Here is a 23,852-nt window from a genome sequence, read left to right on the forward strand (position 1 = left end):
ATAATATGATATACAACTATCACTGTGTTTAACTACCATAATAATTCTTAGGGCACTGAGTGCATGCTTAATTAGATTTTTTTTTAAAAAACATACTGCTCCATTGCTATGTTTGACAGGCTGAAGTTGTCGGGTCACCTCCTAAATCGACCATCTTTTACAGGTGTTTTGTGCCAGAAATGGAGTGTCCACTGAAGACTGAAGATACTGAATCTCTACGCCTTGCCATTGATCCCTCTTGTGCCTTCATCTAGACAAGAGACATTAACTTAACCACTCTCACATGCTCTGTATCTACATGACCTTCCCTGACAGTCGTAGCTTGGCTCATCTGAGGGTGAAATTATAAGAATGTGTTATTTTGCAAAGTCTCTCTAGGGTTCCTAAATAAAATATGGCATTGAGGTCATTTCTTTTGAATTAATCCCTTCTGAAATATAAGAACCTCTCCTGGTTTTAATGGCACTTTGGATTTCCTTACTTTCTGTTCCACTCCCAAACCCAAATAGATGCTGACAAGCTGACACAGTAACATGGAAGAGGGAAAGAAGTTGGAAAGGACTACTACAAATAAACCTAATGCCTAACAATGAAAAATGTAAAATAAGAACAATAATAATAATAAAGATAAAAGATGAAGTAACAAGTTTTTAGTTTTTTGTTTATTCCAAATGATCATCCAGATGTCTGTGACATGTGATGACAAACACCATAATGGAAGGCCTTAGTCATCACATGCTTAAACTCACCATATATTTTTGCATATGCTGAACAGGCAGTCAGACATGCTGTAACTGTGGGGTAGAAAACAGCATGAACACCATACGGCAGGGGTCTCAAACTCCAGTCCTCGAGGGCATGGAAAAGTTGCATGACACCGGCCCTTGAGGACTGGAGTTTGAGACCCCTGTCATATGGAATATGACAGGTGTGGTTGAACTGCATGAAGACTCTGAAGTTTCTCTTCTCTTCTGGCAGGACAGGAATGTGGCCTTGTCCTGTGAGCCACCGTAAGGATGTACTTAGAGTAGAATTGGACTGTCACCGGCCTCAGGCTCTTCACCTTTTCAAAGACAAAGCAGTCATTTAGATAAATATTGTTTACCTGTAAATGCACAAAGAGAATTTAGAAATGTAATTATTGTCAAGAGTGAACAAGCACTGATAGTGTAATCTACAGCTGTGGCCAAACGTTTAGAGAATGAGAAGTGTTGTTTGTTTATTTACAAAGTTTGCTGTTTCAGTGATAGTTGTATATCATATTATATCACTTCAAACAGAGGTGATCCAGTAATGCTGCACTAATAAATTAGACTAACTATTCACTTTAGCTAAAGTTATTATGTTAGCTAAAGAGTTGAGATGCTGTGTAAGACATAAATAAAGCTCAAATACAAAGGTTTGGACACAGTTTTGCATGTTTCCCTACTGTAGGGGTCTCTGCAAGCATACAGGGCTCTGACAGGGTACAAGATGACAACTTTGGAATTCTACTAGAAACAGTCGATCATATTTGTTTGTCAAAGCTGAATTCAGGGCAAACTATGCTAAATTAGCGTTTTTAGCTAACAGCTACAATAAGCATAAAAGTTACCTTACGGCTATCATTTGTTAACATGACGCTTGTTCTTATACATGTAATACATTTATTACCAACCTGAGAGTTTATCCGCTGGTCATTCGACATGACGAATGACTTCTGAAGTCTTAATTCAGCTCAAGATGCTGTAGAATCCCGTCAGTAACACTTTAGGTCCACTAGTAAAATGTAGTTCTATTAATCTGCGCTTGAACCGGAACCGGATGTAAGTTCCAAAAAACTGAATTTTGGAACTGAAATTGAATTGTAGAACTGAAACTGAATGGTGAGAAGTGAAACTGAAATTATTCGAGAGCTGAATTTTTAAAGGATAAAATGCAGTTTCAAAGCAAATCAATTCATTTTCAAAATATAAAATTCAATTTCAATTTAGTGATGATCATTTTCAAACCATAAATTCAATTTCAAATTAGACTAATTCAAATTCAGTTTTCAAAAGCATTTATTCAAGTTACAATTCAGATTCAATCTGAGCAATTCAAATTTAACTTATTCAAATTCAGTTTCTGATGGCACAGATTTCTGCCCATACGAATAGCAAAAAGAGTGAAAAATTAGTGTCGGTACATTCAGTGTGAAGGCTACAATAGAAAATTATATATTTGTTTTCACGTGGTATCGGACGTGTCGTGCTGGGGACACCGGGACCCAACCACTATCCCACCGCTGCAGCTACTGGCAGCGGGCGGTGGAGCAGCTGCCTGCGGCTGGTGGAGCCACCGAGAGCCGCCGGCAGACGCACAACTTTCCCGATTACCAGCAACATAAATGTTCATGTTCATCCTTGTAAAATAAATGTTTTTCTGGTTCAAAGTGATCTTGTATTGTAATTTAGACAATTTTTTTATTTTATTTTAGAACAAAACGAGGTAATAAGCATTTAGTGTAAGCAAAACATGATAAACCTGATATGGCACTATATGACATTTAGTGCGCTTCTGCCAAAAAATAGTAATGTATCAAATTGAATGTCAGTGGTAATCTTTGGACCATCCAAAGGCCTAATTATAATAACAATCAAATATTACTTCAAATGTATTTTATGGAAAATATTTAGTTTTTTTGTTTTTTGGGGCTAAAAAAACAGTGCGCTCATGTAACGAAACTGGGATTTAAAGGGTTAAAACAACGAAAATATAATTAAAACTTTATATGAATATTTCAGGGAGAAGTAGTTTTAAAAGACTGACCAATTTAAAGTGGAAAAAAATATGAATATATAATATTTTTATTGCACTTTTTGGGGCGTGGCCGTTTTGTGGCCTTAGGGCCTTTAAAGGGTGCATTTTTTGAAATGTGCTCCTGCAAAAAAAATAAAAGTGGATCAAAATGAATGTTGGTGCCAATCTTTGGTCCATCTAAAGGCCTAATTATAATAACAAACGAATATTACTTCAAATATTTTTTATGGAAAATATTTAGTTTTTTTGTTTTTTGGGGCTAAAAAACCAGTGCGCTCATGTAATGAAACTGGGATTTAAAGGGTTAAAACAACGAAAATATAATTAAAACTTTATATGAATATTTCAGGGAGAAGTAGTTTTAAAAGACTGACCAATTTAAAGTGGAAAAAAATATGAATATATAATATTTTTATTGCACTTTTTGGGGCGTGGCCGTTTTGTCTTTAAAGGGTGCATTTTTTTAAGGGCCTAACAGGGGTTAAAAACATTTTCCAGCAAATATTTCTGAATATAAAATAAAAGGTTAATTTAATGCCAGCACAGGCGAGGCAGCAGAGGGCAGCCACTCCACAGGAAGGTTTTTGGGCACATTTCTCATGTGGGGTTGAACCAAATTAAAAGAAATCAAAGCACGACAGCAGGGTTCCCGTTGACATCCCCGCCAAGATGACGGGAAGCTGCAAGGGGAAAACAACCTGCAGCCTGCTGCTCTCGGGCTCTGGGGACCGGGAGTGACCAGCTGCCACCAGCCCGGGCTGAGGGCCTTAAATTTTTGCTCACGCTGCGAACGTATGTCAGGGTGGAGGAAGATAAAGCAGTCACAGGAGGAAAAGACAGGAAGACACTTCTGCTGTCAGCTGATGTCTGTTTTACACTCGGCAGTGTTAAACCTTATAACGATGGCCTAATTAAAAAAATAAAAGGTCTTGTGATGTAGAAATAAAAATGAACTATTTAGGAATAGTAGACATGTAATAAAAGCAGTGAATCAGTCTTTGACTTGAAGGCAAAAGCGAAAGGATTTTCTTGGCTTGAGTGTGTGTGTACTTATACAGGGTACAGGTGCAGCTCCTCTTATCTGGTACACCTACCTGGTGTATACCTACAGGCTGCAGGAAGGATATGATGAGTCAACATCCAGTGTCTAAAGTCAAATAAAAATAATGAAGCTTAATAAACTAACGCACACCTCCGAGGCTTTCATCATTTTCATATTTGAACTATAATCACAAGTTCAGCTATCAGACCTCAAAACAAAAGACTTAGAGAGCAGCTTTAATATCAAAACACTTTATTTTACATACAAACAGTATCTTACAGCACATTTTTATTCATGTACACAAATGAGGAATGAAGTTAGAGTTTGTAAAGGAAGCGCTAGGAAAGCAGCACCATCTGCTGGTGGGAGAAGGCTATTGCTGCTTTAGGATCGCGCTCGGCGCTGGAGAAGACTCTCTACTTCCATCCTTGGCAGGTTTCGCTCACAGAGTTCAAGCTAAATAAGTCTGAACGCAGAAATGACCTCAGGAGTCGTTGGGGAGGCCAAACAGTTTGACGGTGCCCGCCTCCCGGTTGTTGTCATACTTGCCCTCCTTGTCATCGCAGGCGTAGGCCAGCAGGGGCCTCTTTGGGTGCCAGGCGACTGTGAAGGTTGGAGAGTCACACTGAACCTCCCAAAGCTTCTCTCCTACAACACGAGGAGAAGACAGAGAATGTGTTTAATGCTTAGGAAAAAAAAATTATATTTCAAACTTACAGCTCCAAACTGTCTCACTGACCCGTTTCCACCTCAGCAATATCTATGAAGTGATCCTCGGAGGCCGAGGCTAGCATCTTGCCATCGTGGCTGAAGCTCAGAGTCCTCACTGGCCAGTCCAGTCTGCACCGTCAGAGCGATAAAAGAAAGAAACTCTCTGAGATCCAGAATAACCTTAGAGTCATAACGGCACATTTCTATTCCACGATAAAGATGTGATCCATGATGTTTTTATTTATTTTTTAAAAGACCATTACTGTAATTATCTCATGAAACCTAAAACTCTGAAAATAAACAGTCTCTGACCTGGAGAAGCAGCGGACACACACCAGCTCCTCCACGTCCCACAGGCTGACCAACGCATCAGCACTTCCTGTGGCAAAGTACTTCCCTGTGGGGTCAAACTTGATGCAGATGCAGTTGGACGGGTGGGCATTGATGGACTGGATGGGCTTCAGCTCCGGATAACTGCGAACAAACCCACCGTTTATTTCATGAGTGCAGGTCGTCATTTATATGATGGAGATAATCAGAATACTCTGACACGACTTTGACACCAGGTGTTTCAGAGGAGTCCACGTGGCTCATGCACAGGTGAAGAAAAACGTGAGTCAGTGTAAAATACCTTCAGACCATTACTTATTATTGACCTGCAGTGTTTGCGTGTTCATTTTCAAAGACAGAATTAGGAGCAGATAGAAAACTTCCTGTTTTTCTAATAATGCAAAAACACATTTTAAAGCCAAACCACAAAGAAGTGGCGACCATTCCCACCAGCTCTGGGATCAGCTTGTAGACATTTTCTCACCTTGATTTGAAAAAAGAAAAATCAAACTCCCCAACCTTTAGTTGTACACTTTCACTCAGCAGCTGGCCGGTGTTGGTGTGTGAGAAGCGACGGAGAACATGACGCTCAGCTTTTCATGAACATGCATGTCAGGAATGAACGTGAGCAGAAATCTGCTCCGTACCTCAGAATATTGATGCAGCCGTTTCCGTTGGTGAGGAAGAACATGTCGTTGTCGTTGTTCCACGAGATCTCATTCACCTCAAACTTGAACTGCTCTTCTGCCTTGGAGCGGTGTGTCTTGGCATCGATGAAAGTCACCACATCATCTTTGTTCCCCACGGCGATGGTTTGACCGTCCGGGCTCCAGCAGATGTTGATGTTTTCACCTTTAGACAAAGATTCAGTTTTGATCACACAGTGATGAGCGAGGTTTAAAGAAGGGTCATGACTCCTGTACGGGGGGGCATTTTGAATGACCGATACAAAAGTGCCCGCTATCATCCCAGCAGACTTTCCTCAGACGGTGAGACTATTGTATCTTTGAATAACCAGGAGGTTTTTTTTTATTCATTTAAATTTTTTTGGGACGACCAGCTGCACAGAGAGACTTTGTTTGTTCAAAGATCTGGTTACAACTCGCTGTCTAATGTAACCGTGAATGAAGGAATAATTGTAGCTCGACTCACTAAACATCTTTCCCGCTTTACTGAAGTCTATAACTCACAATGGTTTATGTCAGTGTCTTTTAAAGAGTCTCTTCACCATCTAGTCACAGTAAGCAGCGCTGCAGCTAAGAGCGCAGGTAGCTCACTCAGCATTAATGCAAGCTGTGTGTTTAGAGGATAACATCAGACAAACAGGCCTTACCGAAGTCTGTATGACAATTATTTTTAATGAGATTTGAGGGATGTTCAAATTACAGAAGCTTCCCAGGAGAAACCACCTGGGAAAAATGAATCAGCAGGTACGGACTCATGAATTCACCATGAACAGATGACTCTGTAACATTCTGATTAACAAATTTGGATGATGTCATCATACTTGGTTTGCTATTTTCATGTTTCTGTTTCATGCTGAACGAACATCCGGTTTAAAGAAGTGGAATCTTTCAAAGCCTTTGTGCATAAGCACTCAAAAATACTTAGGATTACTTTTAATCTTAATCTAAAATCTTCAACTGTCAATAGTAAATGCCCAATTACAACCAAATCAGAGCCTACAATGTTAACAAACTGACATAAATATACAGATGGGGTCATAAAGGATCCCAGTCAGTTACCTGAATCAGTCAGCTTCTATCAGCCACAATAACTCCCAAAGAGAAAATGCAGGCAAACAGCAAACAGCAACAACCGCCACAAAAACCCAAGAGCCTACCCTTCGTGTTGACGGTGGCGATGCATTTGGTGGTGCGTACATCCCAGATGCGGATGGTTTTGTCTCCGGACGCCGTGACGAACAGATCCGGGTTGGTGGGATGCCAGCAGAGCTGATCCACGCTGTCACTGTGACCTCTGTAGTTATTCTCTTTCACCTGCAGACAAATATCACCTGTATCAGGCATCCATCATGTGCCACTTTACAGAGCACATCCACAAGCAGCCCAGCAAGACGATCACCTGTAAAGTTTTCTCTTAGAAATCTGACTCAGATTATCTTGCATACCACACTTTGTGGAAAGGAAAGAAAAAATTAGCATCCAGCTATGCAAGTTTTAATTTAAACTTGAGGGCTGTGACTTTAACTTTCTCATTTGATCATGTCTCTTTACATAAATATGAACGTTTATAAATTTGGACATTTCAGTGATAACAATACTAATCAGTAAATATATACGTAATTAAAATGAATAAAAAATGAAGTAGAAAGCTGGGCTGCAGACAGAGCTTATAGGTTTCTGCTTAATGACGTAAATTCCTAAATAACTACAAGGCTGTTCAGTTAGTGGCAGTTATTGAGTGACAGAGATTATCCAGGGGGACCGTGTTCTTTGTGACAGTCGGCTCTCTAACGTCAAACTTTCATTCATTCACGGTAGCGAGCTAACCAGGCTAACGCTAGCATACTAGCAACATGCCGCTATGTGACTCACCAAACGGTCCTTTTCCAGCACGAAGACGCTCGCTGTTTTATCAAAGGACCCGGAGGCCAGCCTCCTACCATCACAGCTCCACGCCACCGAGTGAACTTTAGCCGTATGAGCGGGAAATTCGCGGCTTTTGTTGTTATTTTTAAAGCTCTCCTGCATCTCTTGGAAATACTGCGACGCCATCTTGGATTCCTACGTAACAACAGTGGCCGCCGACTGTAGGTGGGTTTAAGGGAGCTGCGCGCCATCTGGTGGTTCGGAGGGGACCGACACGTGTTTACTTTGCTCAGACGGTTACCTTTATAAAAGGTCCTGTAACCGTCCTGTAACATAAATACATTCAGAAAACAACAGTAGAAATGAAGTATGTGTGTTGTGAAATCTGTTTATGTTGTCCTAGTAAGGCTACCATGGGGGCAGCCACTAGAGGTCGCTAGAATACTGGTGTGTATATGTTTTTCAGAAATTGATGTAGCCAGGTACACTGCTGCTACAATTCAATAAAAAGCGGTTCGTGCTTGAGAACCCTGCGTCTTATTGCCTCTGATCATGACATGGTGTCAGAATTGAGGACTTCACGCTGAGTTACATGGAGAAATGGCTAAATTTGGACCTCCGGAGCCGTTCGACTTTACACAGCCGGCAGAGTGGCCGATATGGCGGCAGAGATTCTCCCGTTTTCGAGTGGCGTCCAAGCTAGTAGTGATGGTAAATTCGATTCTTTTTACTGAATCGAGTTTTAATGAGTCACTCACCAAAGTGAATCGGGTTTCTTGAGTCATTTGAGTCACTGAGTCAGTTGACCAGAGAGTGCAAAAATGTATATTTTCACTCAAACTTAATTTGTTTCTCTTTTAATGTAAATCCTACTGCTAAGATGAATGATTGTAAAAGAAAACAACTATTTTATAGAGCAAAAAAGAGCAAAAAAATTCTAAAGGGAACATTTATTTATTTTTATTTTATTTTATTAGTATTTTCCATAAATGTGTCAAATATATATTTTCTCATCTAAATGTCCACTGAGCTGTGAGCCAGGGGGCGGTAATGCGCCTTAACATTGGTTGCCAACCAAGAAGAAGAAGAAGCTGTGAGCCAGGAGGGAGGGGGTGAGTGAGTGATTCGTACATTCTACGATTCAGCACAGGAAAGGAGGGGGTGAGTAACTCAGATGTGCTGTTAGCATGTTAGCTGAGCGATGCTACTGTGAACCGAGGAGCTATTGTCTTGATGTGAGCTTCTACTCGGGGTTTTTCCTTCCATTTCAGAGCAGAAATGTTTTTGTTAAGAAACTGGCTGTTGTTTTTTTCCCCACAATTTTAATTATAAGCTAGATATATTTCTACTAATGGAATTAGTTTGCTAACAGCAACAGGGATGAGTCAGTGAGTCAGTTGCGCTTGTGAATCATGATTCACGAGTCAGTAAAGTGATTCTCGAGTATTGAACGATTCGTTCACGAATCGAACATCACTACAAGCTAGGGATGGAGAGTGGCGAAGTGCAGGTGAACTCGCTTCTTTACTCCATGGGGAGAGATGCTGAACCAATATATGGCTCATTTGTGTTTCCTGCTGCTACAGAGGCCAGGCCAAGTCCGCAGTTTGAGTATGATCTGGTTATACAAAAGTTCGATGAGCACTTCGTCCCAAAGAGAAACGTTATCCACGACTGCACCTGTTTTCACAAACGGAGCCAGAGGGCCGGGGAGACGGTCGAGGCTTTCGTGCGGAGCCTGTACGAGCTCGCGCAGCACTGCGAGTTCGGCGGCAGTAAAGACGAGCAGATCCGGGACCGTATCGTCATTGGATTAATTGACAAAGATGTTTCACAAAAACTCCAGCTCGAGGTGGACTTAACTCTGGATAGAGCCATTCAACTAGCACGCCAGAGTGAACAAGTCAAACAGCAAAGTGCGGAGCGAGTGGAAAGCACTGTGAATGAGGTGAAACAGAGGCATTATAACAGCATGGGAAGGAGTTACTACCAACCTCGTCAGGTACATGAGCAACAACATGGTGAGAGTATACCGAAATGCCAAAGATGCAACAGGGTGCATGACAAAAGAGAAAACTGCCCAGCCCGCAATAAGAGATGCAGAAAGTGCAGTAAGTTGGGACACTGTAAAAGTTTTATGCAAAACCAAAATGCTAAAAGAGGTCAGGGCTGAGGCTGTAGAGGACTCAGATGAGGATTCATTCTTCATAGGGGAGCTTTTCCTGGGAACAGTAACTGAGCCAAAAACAACAGTCATTGAGGAGTCAGGCTCAGATGCCGACTGGGACATTGAGCTACTGGTAAATGGCAGTCCAGTTGATTTCAAAATTATTACAGGCACAGACACCACTGTTATGACAGAAACGACCTTTAATAAGCTACAGCGGAGACCCAAACTTATCCAGTGTAAGCCAACTGTGTACAGCCCTGGTGGGAAAGTCAAGTGCATGGGTAAATTCCTTGCAACTACAGTGTACAAAGGCCAAAAGTACCAGTACTGGATTACAGTTATAAAAGGGCAATGCGCAAGTAACCTACTGGGAAAGACAGTGGCAAAGCGCATGGGACTAGTCGCTAGAGTTAACAAAATCAGTAGTGACTTAACAGAGGATGTGTTTGGAGAAATTGGCCTGCTGAACTGTGAACCTGTAAAAATCGAGCTGACCGAATATGCAGTGCCGTACAGTGTAACCACCCCACGCTGGGTGCCTTTTCCTCTCCTCCCAAAGGTGGAAAAGGAAATAAAGCGCATGCTCAAACTTGGCATCACTGAGGAAGTCACCGAGCCAACAGACTGGTGTGCACCCATGGTGCCTGCTCCAAAGCGCAACAAGGATGAGGTCAGAGTGTGTGTGGACTTAAAACGTCTGAATAAGGGAGTAAAGCGCGAACGGTACATCTTGCCCACATTGGATGACATAACTCCTAAGTTAGCAGGGGCTAAAGTTTTCTCCACTTTGGATGCCTCCAGTGGGTTCTGGCAAATACCACTGGACCCCAGCTGCCAAAAACTAACCACGTTCATAACTCCCATGGGCAGGTTTTGCTTCAGACGCCTGCCATTTGGCATAACTTCAGCACCCGAGATCTTCCAGCGGCTCATGAGCACCTTGCTCAAGGGCCTAGATGGGACTGTCGTCGTGATGGACGACATACTGGTTTTCGGGGCTAACAAAGAGGAGCATGACCTTAGATGTAGTATTACAGACCATCAAAGCATCAGGCCTTAAGCTCAACAGGTCCAAGTGCCACTTCGGAAAGAATGAACTACAGTTCTTCGGCCACATCATCAGTGCGGATGGTGTGAAACCTGATGATGGCAAGGTGGAGGCTATTGCTAGGATGCCCAGCCCCACCAATGTAGAACAACTCAGGCAGGTACTCGGATTAATAAACTATGTTGGAAAATTCCTGCCGGGCCTGTCCACGGTGCTGCACCCCCTCTCCAACCTACTCAAGAAAGAGACTGTATGGGCGTGGGGCAAGCCTCAGGAGCAAGCATTCAACAAAGCAAAAGCAATGCTCGTGGCTGCGCCAGCACTTTGTTATTATGATGCAGGCCGACCAACAGTTGTCAGTGCGGACGCCAGCAGCTATGGCCTGGGTGCTGCACTGTTACAGGACCATGAGGGGGAGTTACGGCCCGTTGCTTTTTCTTCTCGCACGCTCACAGACGCAGAGAAAAGATATTCGCAGATCGAAAAAGAGTGTTTAGCATCTGTCTGGGCCTGCGAACGTTTTGCCCGCTACATCCAAGGCATGGGTCATGTACGTCTACAAACTGACCATAAGCCCTTGGTGCCTTTGATCAACTCATACGACCTTGATAAAACGCCACTGAGATGTCAGAGACTGCTGATGCGATTCAATGTCACTGCTGAGCATGTTCCTGGTAAACAGTTAGTGGTGGCGGACGCACTCTCCAGACATCCACTGCACGGATGCTACCCGTCCGAGACAGACAGCCAGGTCAAGGCATATGTGAGCAACGTAGTGACAAGCAAACCTATCAAGTCACATAAGTTGGAGGAAATTCGTAGAGCTACACAGAGGGACCCAGAGCTTCAAAAAGCAATCATCTTCATCAGACAAGGGTGGCCTCGGAGAATGGCAAAGAGCTCACCACTGCAAGGCTTTTATGCAGCCAGAAGCCACCTTTCCGAATCAGGTGGTCTAGTGCTCTACCACGATCGCATCGTAATTCCCACAGCACTCAGACCCAGTTTCCTTGACCAATTACATGAAGGCCACCAAGGACTAACTAAATGTAGAGAGCGCGCAAGATCAACAGTGTGGTGGCCCAACATTGGACTTCAAATAACACACAAGGTGAGGTCATGCATCTTTTGCAGAGAACACAAGCCTACACAGCGACGGGAACCCCTCGTGACTACTCCTCTGCCCAATGGCCCCTGGCAAAAGATTGCAGCTGATCTGTGCGAGCTCGAGGGTAAGAACTTTCTTGTCGTTGTTGACTATTTTTCAAAAGACATTGAGATTGCTTCCCTCACTACAACAACCAGCAGACAGGTCATAAACAAGCTTAAACACATGTTCGTCAGATGGGGCATCCCGTTAGAACTGGTCAGTGATAATGGGACGCAGTTCACATCATCAGAGTTCCAAGACTTCAAACTGAGTTATGGCTTCACCCACACTAAGTCGAGCCCTCATTACCCCCAGTCAAATGGAGCTGCTGAAAGAGCTGTCCAAACGGCCAAGTACATTCTCAAACAGCCTGACCCCTGCTTAGCCTTAATGAGTTACCGCTCTACACCAATTGCAGCAACCGGTGCAAGCCCAGCTCAACTTATGACAGGACGTCAAATCCACACCACCGTCCCAGTACTCGAAAAGACATTGCTGCCCAGTCCAGTCAATAGGGACACGGTGTGCCAAAGGGATGCTGCAGCTAAGGACTCTTACAGATTCTTCTACAACCGCAGACATTCAGCTCGTCCACTTCCTGAGCTTCTCCCAGGCCAGGATGTTGTAGTGAAGCTTGACGGGGAAAAGGGGTGGACGACTCCAGCCAAGGTCATCAGTAAGTCTAAGGAGCCGAGATCCTACTTGGTGGAGATGGCGAATGGGAATGTGACTCGCCGTAACAGACGACACCTTCAGCCTGTCCCAGGCACCACTGATCCTGAGGAGCAGCAGCAGAGCACTGTTCCAGCCACACCGACTACTCCAACTAAAGGGGCGGCTGCTTCCCAAGAACCACCAGTAAGGCAGGCATTGTCAGTCCCTCTCCCGGGGTCTCCTCTCCGCCCTACCACACCTGTGAGAGTGACTTCCAGGGGGCGAGAGATTAAAGTACCTCTAAGATTCAGAGACTGAGGGCTATCTCCTTTGTATATTCTAAGGGCAGAATAATCCCTTATCAGGACTGAGGGTAGTCTACCCCTGTGATGTCCTGCGTTCTGTCAACACTGTTTTATGTTTAAAGTACTTTTGTTAAAGGGGGAGATGTTGTGAAATCTGTTTATGTTGTCCTAGTAAGGCTACCATGGGGGCAGCCACTAGAGGTCGCTAGAATACTGGTGTGTATATGTTTTTCAGAAATTGATGTAGCCAGGTACACTGCTGCTACAATTCAATAAAAAGCGGTTCGTGCTTGAGAACCCTGCGTCTTATTGCCTCTGATCATGACAATGTGTAAATCTATCTTATCTGTATTTTTTAATGCAAGGAATAAAATATTTAAATCGTTCTAAATACCAAATGAAAAGGCCTTATTACTGCAGGATATTGCTCATAAGAATGATTAATCAGTCAAATTAGAAACAGAAAAGTTAAAGTTATCAATTTAAAAGAATATATAAGAAATCGCAAACTGTGACGTCATTTATTTGAATTGATATGCATTTTCTAATAACTAAAAACAACGCAAGAAAAACATGAAGCCAGACTTCACCTTGAAGAAATTTCAGCTGCATAAACCTTATGAATGAATTTAAACAGGTTTCTTTGAGCTTTGGGGAAATGGGCTATTTAATAAATTTAGAATGAGCATCATCCATAATTTACAAACTGTCAGATCCTCGTTTCTCTGTGATAGTAAAACGTGAAACAGTTCAGAGCTCAGTCAGTGATCCTCAGTTTAAATCCCAGAAAACAAAAATTACTTCAGCTTCATTGTATTGTTTCTATCATTATTAATAATGTGGAATGCATAACATGACACAACCTATGCACAACACACTGCATGTTTAATAGCTGTCTGGTTTGCAGCCTATGTGCATTTAATGTGCTACAGCTGATAGATCAGCTGTTTAAAGTGGGTTAATCTATACATCAAAGTTTTTTTGTGACTATTTGTGGAAGAACTGGAAAGAAGTGGCACGATCTGCTTTTAGGTAAATTATTGTGAAATATTTTGCTTTTATTTTCTTCAATTTTTTCCTTCCTTTTGTAAATTAATGCAGAAAAAATGCTTTACTATCTCTCATTTTCTAAAGAAAATACAGCAGTTCTTTGCACATAGGCCTACGTGAACACCAACAGCGTGATGGGTTTGAGTACAAAAATAAATCCACTGATTGTGCAGACGAGATTTTTATGCCCTTTGAACTTTACATCATCTTCTCTGACATATTTCACATGTTGGTCTATGACTTTAAGATTCAGTGGCAGTAACGCTGTCACTCAAAGTAATGCTATATGTTCACATTACCACACATGTGATCTTTGACTCTGCACACATTCATCATATCTTTCAATGATGTAACCACTGCAGGTTTCCAAATTCATTGTTGAAATAAAGACAGAAACCTCTCGTTTTATTTGAATTCCAATTTATTTCAAGTGATGTTTAAAAAAAACCAACACTCCATTTATATCTCAAACACACACAATATCTAGTCACCCCATCTCTGTCAAATACGATATATCCCTCGGTTAAGAAGCCACTTGGTTACCAACTAAGCAATCGATGCGAGGACCCAAAACCTGCACCATCTGCAGGGGGACTCCCCTGCCATCCGGAGGCCTGTGCAAGGCCTCAATATGCATAATATTCAGGCCTGAGGCAGCTTCTGATGTTGAGTGTGTGGTCCTTTTGCACTAGAGTAAAACACACCGAATGGACGGAACAAAATGCACTTTTTAAATGTGATTCTGTGTTTTAAGAAAAGATGACAAGCAGTGAAAGCGTCACATAAACGTGCCTTGCGTCTTTGCATATTCGTAAAAAATTGTTTTAATGTTGCGGCACATGCCAGGAAAGCTATGTAAAGACAGCAAGCCCTACAAAATAAAAGTCAACTGTTGTGGTGAGGAACGAGGACGGTGTTTCAGGACACGTGCACACAGGTCTCTGGACTCAGTGCTGATTCAGTGGAGGAAGACATCTCGTCTCTGGTGGACTATGACACGATCTCATGAGTTTTCACACCACAGACTATAACTCAGGATGCTGAGGTTTAGATGCAGGTGTATGGAGAGGTAGAAAAAGTACACAAGCACCCTAATTCCTCCAAAGCACTTCTATTCTTAGCTCGTTTAACCAGAAAAACAAAAAAACGGTCTGTGTCTTTCCTCATCGTTTTCTCACTGAGGCTCCTAAAGTGGGTTTGATGAAGGTCTGACCCATGGACCCTGAGAACATTTCTGTGACATGTATCGTTAAAAAGCTTGTGTCGTGTTCCTCTAAACCTGAAATATCAGTCACATGTCACTTCTGTGTTTCCCTCCTTCTCACCTTGCATGACTTATGACGACGTGCTGGAACCTGGACTGAAAGGTGTGAGAAGGCAGGAAGCGTTTGTTTTTTTTAAACCCTGTCTATAAAAATGACTCCCAGGTGTTTTCATCAGCCCGAGCTCATACTCAGGTAAACACCTGGACAGGTGGAGCTGCAGGCAGCTGCAGGCAGCTGAAAGCAGCACGACAAAACTAAACTGTTCATTTACTTCATCTGGAACTTTCTGAAACATCCAATGCTTTCATCATTGACTAGAACATGTCTGAAAAGAAGCTTCGATTTTAACATCCCCACATTACCAAATAACACGCTTTTAAAACTGCAATCATCTGTCTGTTGGTACATTTGGTATTGCTTGGTTTGCCGGAGAACACAGCAGAATCTGTGGTGCACGTCTCAAAAGCAACCCATGACAAATGTTTCGTTTGTTTGAAAGCAGCAGAAGAAGAGCGTTTCTCCACTATTTGCGACTCCAGGTCATAAACAGAGAAAAACCAGTTATGCTCGCGCCGCTGAGGATGCCAGCTGCAGCACAGTTCTAACTTAACCAGGAGAAAAATTACAGGAGGTGAAGGCAAGGCAGGAGAAGCCAGAGAACTGGGCTCTATAACAGTACAGCGCATTCCTGCTGATGACACAAAGTGACGCTGAGCAGAATCTTTGTGCATCAAATAGAAAAAAATCAACCTAAAGCTTTGCAGTCTTTATACAAGTCAAAGTGTCTGAAGAAAACTGAGTATCTGTGCAAAAATAGTGCAGCTTCCCTTGTACAGTGCAGCCCATCCTTCCTCCTGGATCCACAGGTTTATGTTCAAAAATCATCAGAGAAGCGAGCGGCCGATAAAAGCCGTTGTAGAAAAGCCAACAGTGCACTAACGCTGTTCTTTTGGCTCCTTTGAGACTTTTTGGTGTTTTTAGAAGCAGCTACAAAAATCTGAGTGTCAGTTTTATTGAATGTGAGTGCGTTAGCCTCATGTGGTACGTATGGAGCAGCAGATACAGTCGGTCTTTGTGCAGGTGGAGTTTCTACAATGGCTGATCACCTCCCCTTATCTGAGCCCTGCTTTTTTCAAAAAGTCACCAGTGCATTAGCTCTTACTGCTCTGTTACCTGTGCATCTTCATCTGAGCGAGTTGTTAGTCGGTTAGTGTAAATCCAAAAAAACATAAATACAAAAGTACAACAAAGTCAACGTTTCCATTTTTGATCTGACACAGTAAACAAAAGGCAAACACTCTGCAAATCATCTGATCTCATTACTCTTTTGTCAATAAACGCACAAACCGAAGATACTCAGAGTCCATCCTAGCACTCTGTGTCTGCGCTGCCATTGATTGAGCCGGCGGGGAGGGCGGCGTCTGCATCATCACTGGGCACTGCATGGTCGACTCCGTTTGACTTGATTTGATCCTCCTCGACACTGTGGAGCAGAGACAGCGAGCAACATGTCAGAGACCGAGAACAGCCGAGACGCAGCGATCACTGTAATCTGTGGAGACCAGGTCAGCATCAACCTTGTGCTGGAACCTGGACTCTAAAACTGCAGCTAACTACATAGTCTCCTTCTTGACCGCATGACTTCAAATATTCTTTTCTGTGTTTGTTTTACACATGCAAAGGTTTTTAGATTAGATACATTAAAACATAAAGGAAATAACAAGAGAAGATTTATTTCTCTATTAAACTGGAATCCCCTCCATCTTTGGAAAGCTGCTGCTGCACTTCCAGGGATACTGATGGTGTCTCCACCCGGGTCAGAAAGTATAAGGACGGGATGGAGGGCATGCTTGTGATGAGTGTCGCTCCACCTGTTGATGCAGCCGTTGCTGACTGGAGACTCGGCTGTTTCTTTCTCAGATAGAGAGCTGCAGGACCTCCTCTCCTTGCCCGTGTCCGAGCTCTTCCTCCGGGCTACGACCGGCCCCGAGCCCGACCCCCGTCTCTCTGGGCTAAGCCTGGGCCCTGATGGGTCAGACGGGGCACTCAGCCCGCCGGGCCCTTCTGGCTCTTTGCCGGAGTCGCTGCTGGTTCGCCTTCCATTCAGGCTGTCAGAAGATGAGACGTGGCTCATATGGCCCTCATCTGGTTATCAAAGAGACAGACAAAAAACCAAAAAGCAGGTTTTTACATGAGTCTGACTTAAAAAAAAACCTCAAAATGGTACAGAACCTTTATTTAGAAGAAAGAATATCAGATGTCTGATAATAGAGGGTAGATGTTGGTTTCATCTGTGGCTTTATATTCTCTGACTGCATGTATTGAATTTCTACTCATCTTTATTTTATTTTTATTTGCTTTTTAACACTGTTCTTGTCTTCCTTGAACTTTTTCTCCTACTCAAACCACATCCTACTGCTTACTGCTCTCTCTTCTTTGTGTCATTGTTTTTTTTTTAGAAATGAGAAGTTTTGTAGATGAATATTTATCCAGCTCAAATATTCTGCACACTTAAAATCAGAAGGTCGTGGCTCTTTTTGCCAAACGGGTCAATCAATGCGAGGAAAGCAGAGAGCAGAAGTGTTTGTCCTGTGTGTGCAGTGCGCCCTCTACTGGACACAAACTGACACAGCAGTTTGGAAAGACTTTTGTTCTTCTATTCATATACAATAAAACATTTAGTCTTTAGAAATATTGAAAATTTTTATCAAAAGTGCCAACAAGGACCTCAAAGAGCCGCCATAGTGTTGGTCAGCATACTGTCACTAAAAGTTCTATATTATTTTGTACTATTGTTGTTTTTTACTGAAGTAAAAGCATGTAAGTATAATCAGGATAATATAATTAATGAAAATAGCTGCTGACGCAACGCTGATGAGCAGCTTGGTGACAGGTCGCTACCTCCTGAGCCGGCCTCGCCCGCCTTGTTGCGTCGGCGTCTCAGGATGACCTCCAGCTCGCTGTCCTTCTTTCCGGGAGGTGACGGTCCCGACTCCTGCGAGCCTCGGCTGGGGCTCCTCTTCACCGTCTCCTGGAGGAGTACACACATTACTGCAGGAAGTACAGTTTTTTAATCTGAAAACAAATTGTTTCCAACCAGCGATGCTACAACTGATCCTATTGCACAATCCTAACTGTCAGGTCCAGAAAAGATAAATACTACATTTAGACATTGTTACAGTGTCAGTCAGCTGAACCTGAGACCTCTGTACTAGTCACAGGTTGCCTTTAACAAACACTTTGTTTGAGCACCAGAGTGTTCATAAGTGCACCCGGCACGATCAGGTGGTGGGGGAAGATGCTCCAGTCTCGACGCACCCAAACGTGTCGTGAGGGTGTGCTGGAAACACGAGGCTGAGACATTGAGTCAGAGTGGATCACACAACTGCTCAGAGCTACAACCTCCTTGGTGGGCTGTTTAGTGTCCCTCCCACTCGGGAGGGCTGAATGTACTGAATGACATGAGGTCTGTCTCTGGGGGAGTTTTGAATTGTCCTTCATGCAGTTTCTCGTATTTTCACAGTTAACCTGATGTTTTGCGTTGTTTCCGTGTCTGGCCTCCTCTGCTCTTTGTCTGCTCTGAGCAACTTGGTTCAATGAAACAGAAACCCGGCACTGTTTGCAGCGATGTGGAACAGAAAACCACATCCAGATCAATCCTCAAACACCCTGCAGCAGGTCTGATGGAAACAAGCACCATGTTAAGCCTGGCGTATTCGTGGGGTCAGAGCTTACGATGTGTACCGCCCACCAGGGGGCAATGCACTTATTTCTCCTCTTGACATCTCTAGTCTACACAGGAAGATCCATGCAGATTAAAGTTTGTCTGAATATTCTCTTTTCACATTTAACAACATTTAACACGCTGCAGTAAAGCCAACATAAGCCCGTTTTACCAGGATCCCTTTCAGTTCCTCCATGGCGCTCTCCTGCTGCTGTTTCTCCTCACAGGTCGGAGGCTGCTGGAACAAAAACAGAAACATCACACTTGACCTTCACGACCTTCATGTTCCACCGACAGATCTGTGCAGCATCACTAGCAGAGAATCATGGAAAAGGGGAAGAAGCTTCTAGTAACTGAGCAGGCACATGATGTCCGGGCCATTAACATTGCTTAACAATGGACGTTAAAGTGACATGTTTTAATGACTGGAAGAGGACCTGCAGTGTGTGTGTGTGTGTGTGTTAATCTCTCTGGAAAGCCAGAGAGCAACTGTGACTTGACTCACTTTTACTGCTATCCTCTGCAGCGGCACAAAGAAGAAGAAACATGGAGAGGAAAGAGAGGACAGCAATCAGGCAGAGTGCTTTCAGACTGCACGAGAAAAAACAGCCCTGAAAGTATTAGCAGACACCCGGATTCATTTTCACATGAACAACAGAGCTGAGATAAAACAGGAAGGATGAATCAGGAAGTACAGATTGATTTTTTACAGCTCATATTTGTGACATTTAATCTCTTACTCTTGTTGAAGGTAAAAAAAATCAATGGAAGCTGACAACAAAAGAACCCGTTTGACAATTAGTTTAAAATGGTGATGAGCAAATACGTCTTCTTATAGAGTGTATGCTTCACTCACATTCTGGAGCATTAAAATACACTATATTAAATACTGTGATCTTTTTTCTTTACATATTAAAGTGAGCAGGAAATGATTAAAAAAAATGAACGAGGTTTTCTGGTTTTTCTTGTTCTTGGATCAGATTGTATGTGGTTCCTGTCAGAGCTTTCACCTCACAGCCTTTACCAGCTGATAGATCAAGCTCAGGTGTTTCTACATCCATTTATATATTTGGGAGTCAATGGAGGGGTGTCAGTGTTTCTAAAAATACCCACAGAGACAAAAACCCCAACAACAATGACCCAAGCTTCGTCGTTGGCTTCATATAAGACTAAAGAAGAGACACACAAAGGACACAAAACAACAACAAAGAGAAGAAAACAAGTGACTGAAACGGAGGCAGGTCGACCACAAAGACACACAAACGCCTGTTATTCCTGACAGGTGACGCATGTCTGTGCCTCGTCATGCTGGAAATGCAGCTCAGCACATTTACTGGTTTAAACTGGAGTTCACATCAGCACTCGTAACTCCAGTCGTGTCCTTGTTTTCCAAATTTAGCTGTGAAAAAAAAAGGGTTAGGATTACGCCTCTCAGCGTGCACTGCTCCATCTCACCTTGGTGTCCTGACTCTTGACGGGCCGCAGGACGACGCCATGTTTGATCCGCTCCATCATCTCGTTCACCGCCTTCACTTTCACGTCATCCACACCTTCAGCAGCAGCTGGACAGCCAGAGGGAGACAAACCCAAATTACACCTACTGGATTAACATAGCGTTATCATTTATTTCTGAGGCTGGCTTTGGGTGAGAACATGCTGTTGGCCATAACAATCATGATAAATAATAACAACAACATTCTGTTTATCAATACATGAATATAAAACAGTGTGGTGAAACCCACCAGGAGGCTGCTCAGCCTTCACGGAGGCTTTGGAACCCTTGGAAGATTTCCTCATGATGGCTATCAGAGAGCTGAAGAAACAGGCAAAATGATTAAAAATGAAAAACCAAGAAACAAAAGAAACATCATGAGGTCAGACTTATGTGGAAATAGTCAAATTTACTTCCTATTACAGCTTCAGCGACATGTTTATCTCACATATGAAAGAAAATCCATATCAGCTTTTTATCAGATTGTTGTTACTCTCAGTATCAGATACGGGAAAATAAATACGTGATTTTAAATCCTTCTCTTAATATTTATTTATTTATTCATGTGTTTGCCCTCACTGGCACCAGGCTCTCTGATTGGCCGAGACAAACGCTGGTCTCTCACCTGAGGGGGTTACATCTGGAGGGGGGAGGCGGAGGGGGAGGGGGAGGGGGAGGAGGAGGGGGTGGCGGTGGCTGTGGAGGAGGGGCGGGAGGCGGCGCGACCCCAGGTGCAGGAGGAGGGGGGTCTGTGCTGGTCGTCATGGCGATTTTTTTCTGGGCCTCCTGGAGCTCGTGAACTGGAGAGGAGAAAACGTGAGCGGTTAAAAATCCTCTCAGCTGCTGGAATAATGATTTTCTTTCATTGAAGCTCCTTCCTAAACTCAGAGAGCAGGATCCGGTCATGTTTTTAACGGTTGTCATTGGTTGCTGGTTTTAGCCCTGACATCATGTGACCCATTTACGAGTATCAGACAGTGTTGTGAGGCTGGAAGCACCGAGACCTGTAACCCTCTTTTTTAATCAGCCGTCGGGTCAGCTGTTTCCTCCTCACATTATACTACAATAGAAAATCACTAAAAACCGTAAAACATTGACTGTACCATGGATATTTTATTTTTACTTAGTTTTGCCTAATGTGGATTATAAATGTAGATTATTTCTCATTAATCAGTCTGCTGCAGCTCGTTTACTTGCTCCTTGTCTTTAGAAGATTCAGGAAAAAGTGCTTGAAAGAGACTCAAAGCTAACATAGAAATTATTGATTACTTTGCTAACTGCATTAGGGACCGAGCAGCTGACCTAACCCTCGGTGGACTCACAGCCGTGTTGACCTGCTGTGAGCTTGAACAGTGATATCATAAAGAGCAGGAATGAGCGGATTAACTCCCAGGATCATCTCAGCAGGCAGGACTCTCACCCACAGACTGTCCGTCTCTTTCAGCAGCATCCACCTGCTTCTCTACACAGACACAGACAAGCTGCCCGGTGATCCAAAGGAAAGATGGAGGATGAATATAAAAGCCAATTAGGGAGCAGGTCAGACAAAAACACGAGTTAAACCAGACTTAAACAGTTAATATTTGTATTATTGTCTCTCATATTCAGCTTTAGTGAGTTTGTGACATTTTACTTGAATATAAGAATTATCTGAACCTCATCTCATGGCACCTGCTTCTGTGTTTAAAAGCTGTGGGGTCTTTCTCTGTATGTCAGAGTGTGGGACCTGATCGGTGCCTCAGATTACCATTCAGCCTGCCTGCTGCTGTATGTTACTCCCTTTTCCTATTTTAACTCATTTTTTCATCTATAATGTGGAAAACTTTCATTCCAGAAGATCACAGTGGGCACAATTCAGTAAATACAGCCTCCCTTCACCCCCAGTGTTCTATACTAGGCACGCAGTGATATTAAAGCTTTAATCAACACATAAGGTCAGCTGACAAAATGAGGAATCTGTGGGTGTGCAGAGTTATTGAGTCCACCCCTGCTAATCCTCTGCATATTCATCAGCACGTCCATTTTATTAGGAACAAAAATGGAAAACAGAAGGTTGAAGCGGTCTGATTCTGGTGCAGCTTGATCTGAGCACTAAAACTGGGTCAATTGACACGTGCCACATTGGCTGGAAAAGTATTGGTGCATAAATAACATGTAGCAGCATGAGGCTTCACTGATCCCAGTTTTAACAGGACTCCAGTTTTCATGCAGCTGAAATATTATTCTGTCCTTTGAAAGAAGAGACGCGCCCACAGGTCTGAGAGAAAGTGTTTGTTCTATCTTTAGCTTCATCACGTCTTCCTACAAAAGCAACAATCTAGTTCACTGTGTTACACTCAGTTTGTTTAGGCGGACTCTTGCCAGCCAATCAGAGATAGTTTTTTTCTGTTGCTATGCTGTGTGTCTCCTGTCTCCTTTTAATGTTAATCTTCTATTTTAATGCTCACCTGAGGACCTGCTGAAGTGCACCTCCTGTATATATTCTCCATGGGATACTCTTAATGTGTGTGCGTCTCCACCTCCACCCACCTCTTTCCTCCAGCTCCTCATTCTTCTTCAGTGCCTGCTCCAGTCGTCCCTCCGCCTCCTTCTTGTCCACCTCCAACAGCTCCAGCTGCCTCTGCAGAACCTCCAGCTGTGTCTTGACACGGCTCTGCTCCAGCTGTTCCTCCAGGTTCTGCACCTACACACAGGCGTAGCACATGATTCAGAACAAGCTACACAGAAGCACCGTTACCAGACTGAAGGCTTTCCAAGCATGCAGCACTGGATGAAAGGCCATCAGACCCATTAAATCACATGACCACCACATCTCATCAAGTAATAACCAAAAAGTAAAGGACCAGCTTCACCTATGATACCTGCAGAATGTCCCATCAGTCAGCAACTGTTGAAGCAAAATAAAAATCTATTACCTGAGTTATTATACTACATGTGCCCTTGCTTTGGATTACTGAGGATTTTATTCACCTCCCAGCACAAGTCGGCTGTTTTAAAACTCAACCTTTAACAACCTTCTTCTTCTTCTTCCAGCTGCTCCCTTTAGGGGTCGCCACAGCTTCCTCCATCACACCCTATCCCAGCATCCTCCTCTGTCACACCAACCCTCTGCATGTCCTCCTTCAGTATTTATTTTTCCTTCAGTCAAGGTCATGATGGTACTAGTGTGAAATATGTTACAAGAAATACGTAGTACTGTAAACTACAAGTGTGTCATTTCAGACTATGTACATATTTTCTGTTTATTGGGTATATTATTGACTGACTGATCAACATGCAAACAAAAGAAGCTTGAAGAGCAAGCTTCAGTGCTAAACCGATTTAACTCATTTAAAAATCAAAACAAAAATTCCAAAATGTCCAGAAAAGCAGAATCTCCAGGAAGCACCGAGGCAGGACTACAGAAGGAACTAACTGAGAACAGATGGAGCCAATGAGGGTGGAGAAGATCAGAAAAGGAACTAGTGACAAAATGCAAAGCCAGGAAGTGAAAACACAACAAGACGCACAAGAAAAATAATATAATTTTTTAAATTTAGATATTTAAACTCTTTCAGCACAGCTGAAATATTTCAGCA

General features: G+C 43.1%; 2 protein-coding genes across 5 annotated transcripts in view; both read right to left on the minus strand.

Annotated features, from left to right (window-relative positions):
* Positions 1-4,076: 4,076 nt before the first annotated feature.
* thoc3 (THO complex 3) lies at positions 4,077-7,609 on the minus strand. The gene is made up of 6 exons (XM_063484920.1): positions 7,423-7,609; positions 6,708-6,864; positions 5,512-5,716; positions 4,847-5,008; positions 4,563-4,663; positions 4,077-4,471 (listed from the first exon to the last, which is right to left on the minus strand). The coding sequence occupies exons 1-6, from the start codon at positions 7,600-7,602 to the stop codon at positions 4,308-4,310; spliced, it is 969 nt and encodes a 322-aa protein (XP_063340990.1). The 5' UTR covers positions 7,603-7,609; the 3' UTR covers positions 4,077-4,307.
* Positions 7,610-14,206: 6,597 nt separating this feature from the next.
* Positions 14,207-23,852, minus strand: part of shtn3 (shootin 3) — a 30,101-nt gene continuing 20,455 nt past the window's right edge. Inside the window, exons 9-17 of one of the 4 annotated variants that reach the window (XM_063492793.1) lie at positions 22,804-22,957; positions 20,900-21,074; positions 20,525-20,595; positions 20,238-20,344; positions 19,288-19,302; positions 18,955-19,017; positions 17,960-18,086; positions 16,930-17,203; positions 14,207-16,541 (exon numbers count right to left, since the gene is read on the minus strand). In XM_063492793.1, the coding sequence (XP_063348863.1) occupies positions 16,427-16,541; positions 16,930-17,203; positions 17,960-18,086; positions 18,955-19,017; positions 19,288-19,302; positions 20,238-20,344; positions 20,525-20,595; positions 20,900-21,074; positions 22,804-22,957 (1,101 nt within the window). In that variant the 3' untranslated portion in view covers positions 14,207-16,426. Of the gene's footprint in view, positions 16,542-16,929; positions 17,204-17,959; positions 18,090-18,954; positions 19,021-19,287; positions 19,303-20,237; positions 20,345-20,524; positions 20,596-20,899; positions 21,075-22,803; positions 22,958-23,852 lie in introns of all 4 variants that reach the window. The other 3 variants (XM_063492776.1, XM_063492783.1, XM_063492766.1) reach the window with 3 other exon arrangements.

This window comes from Pelmatolapia mariae, linkage group LG2, assembly GCF_036321145.2.
Source record: "Pelmatolapia mariae isolate MD_Pm_ZW linkage group LG2, Pm_UMD_F_2, whole genome shotgun sequence".
Classification (NCBI taxonomy): Eukaryota; Metazoa; Chordata; class Actinopteri; order Cichliformes; family Cichlidae; genus Pelmatolapia; species Pelmatolapia mariae.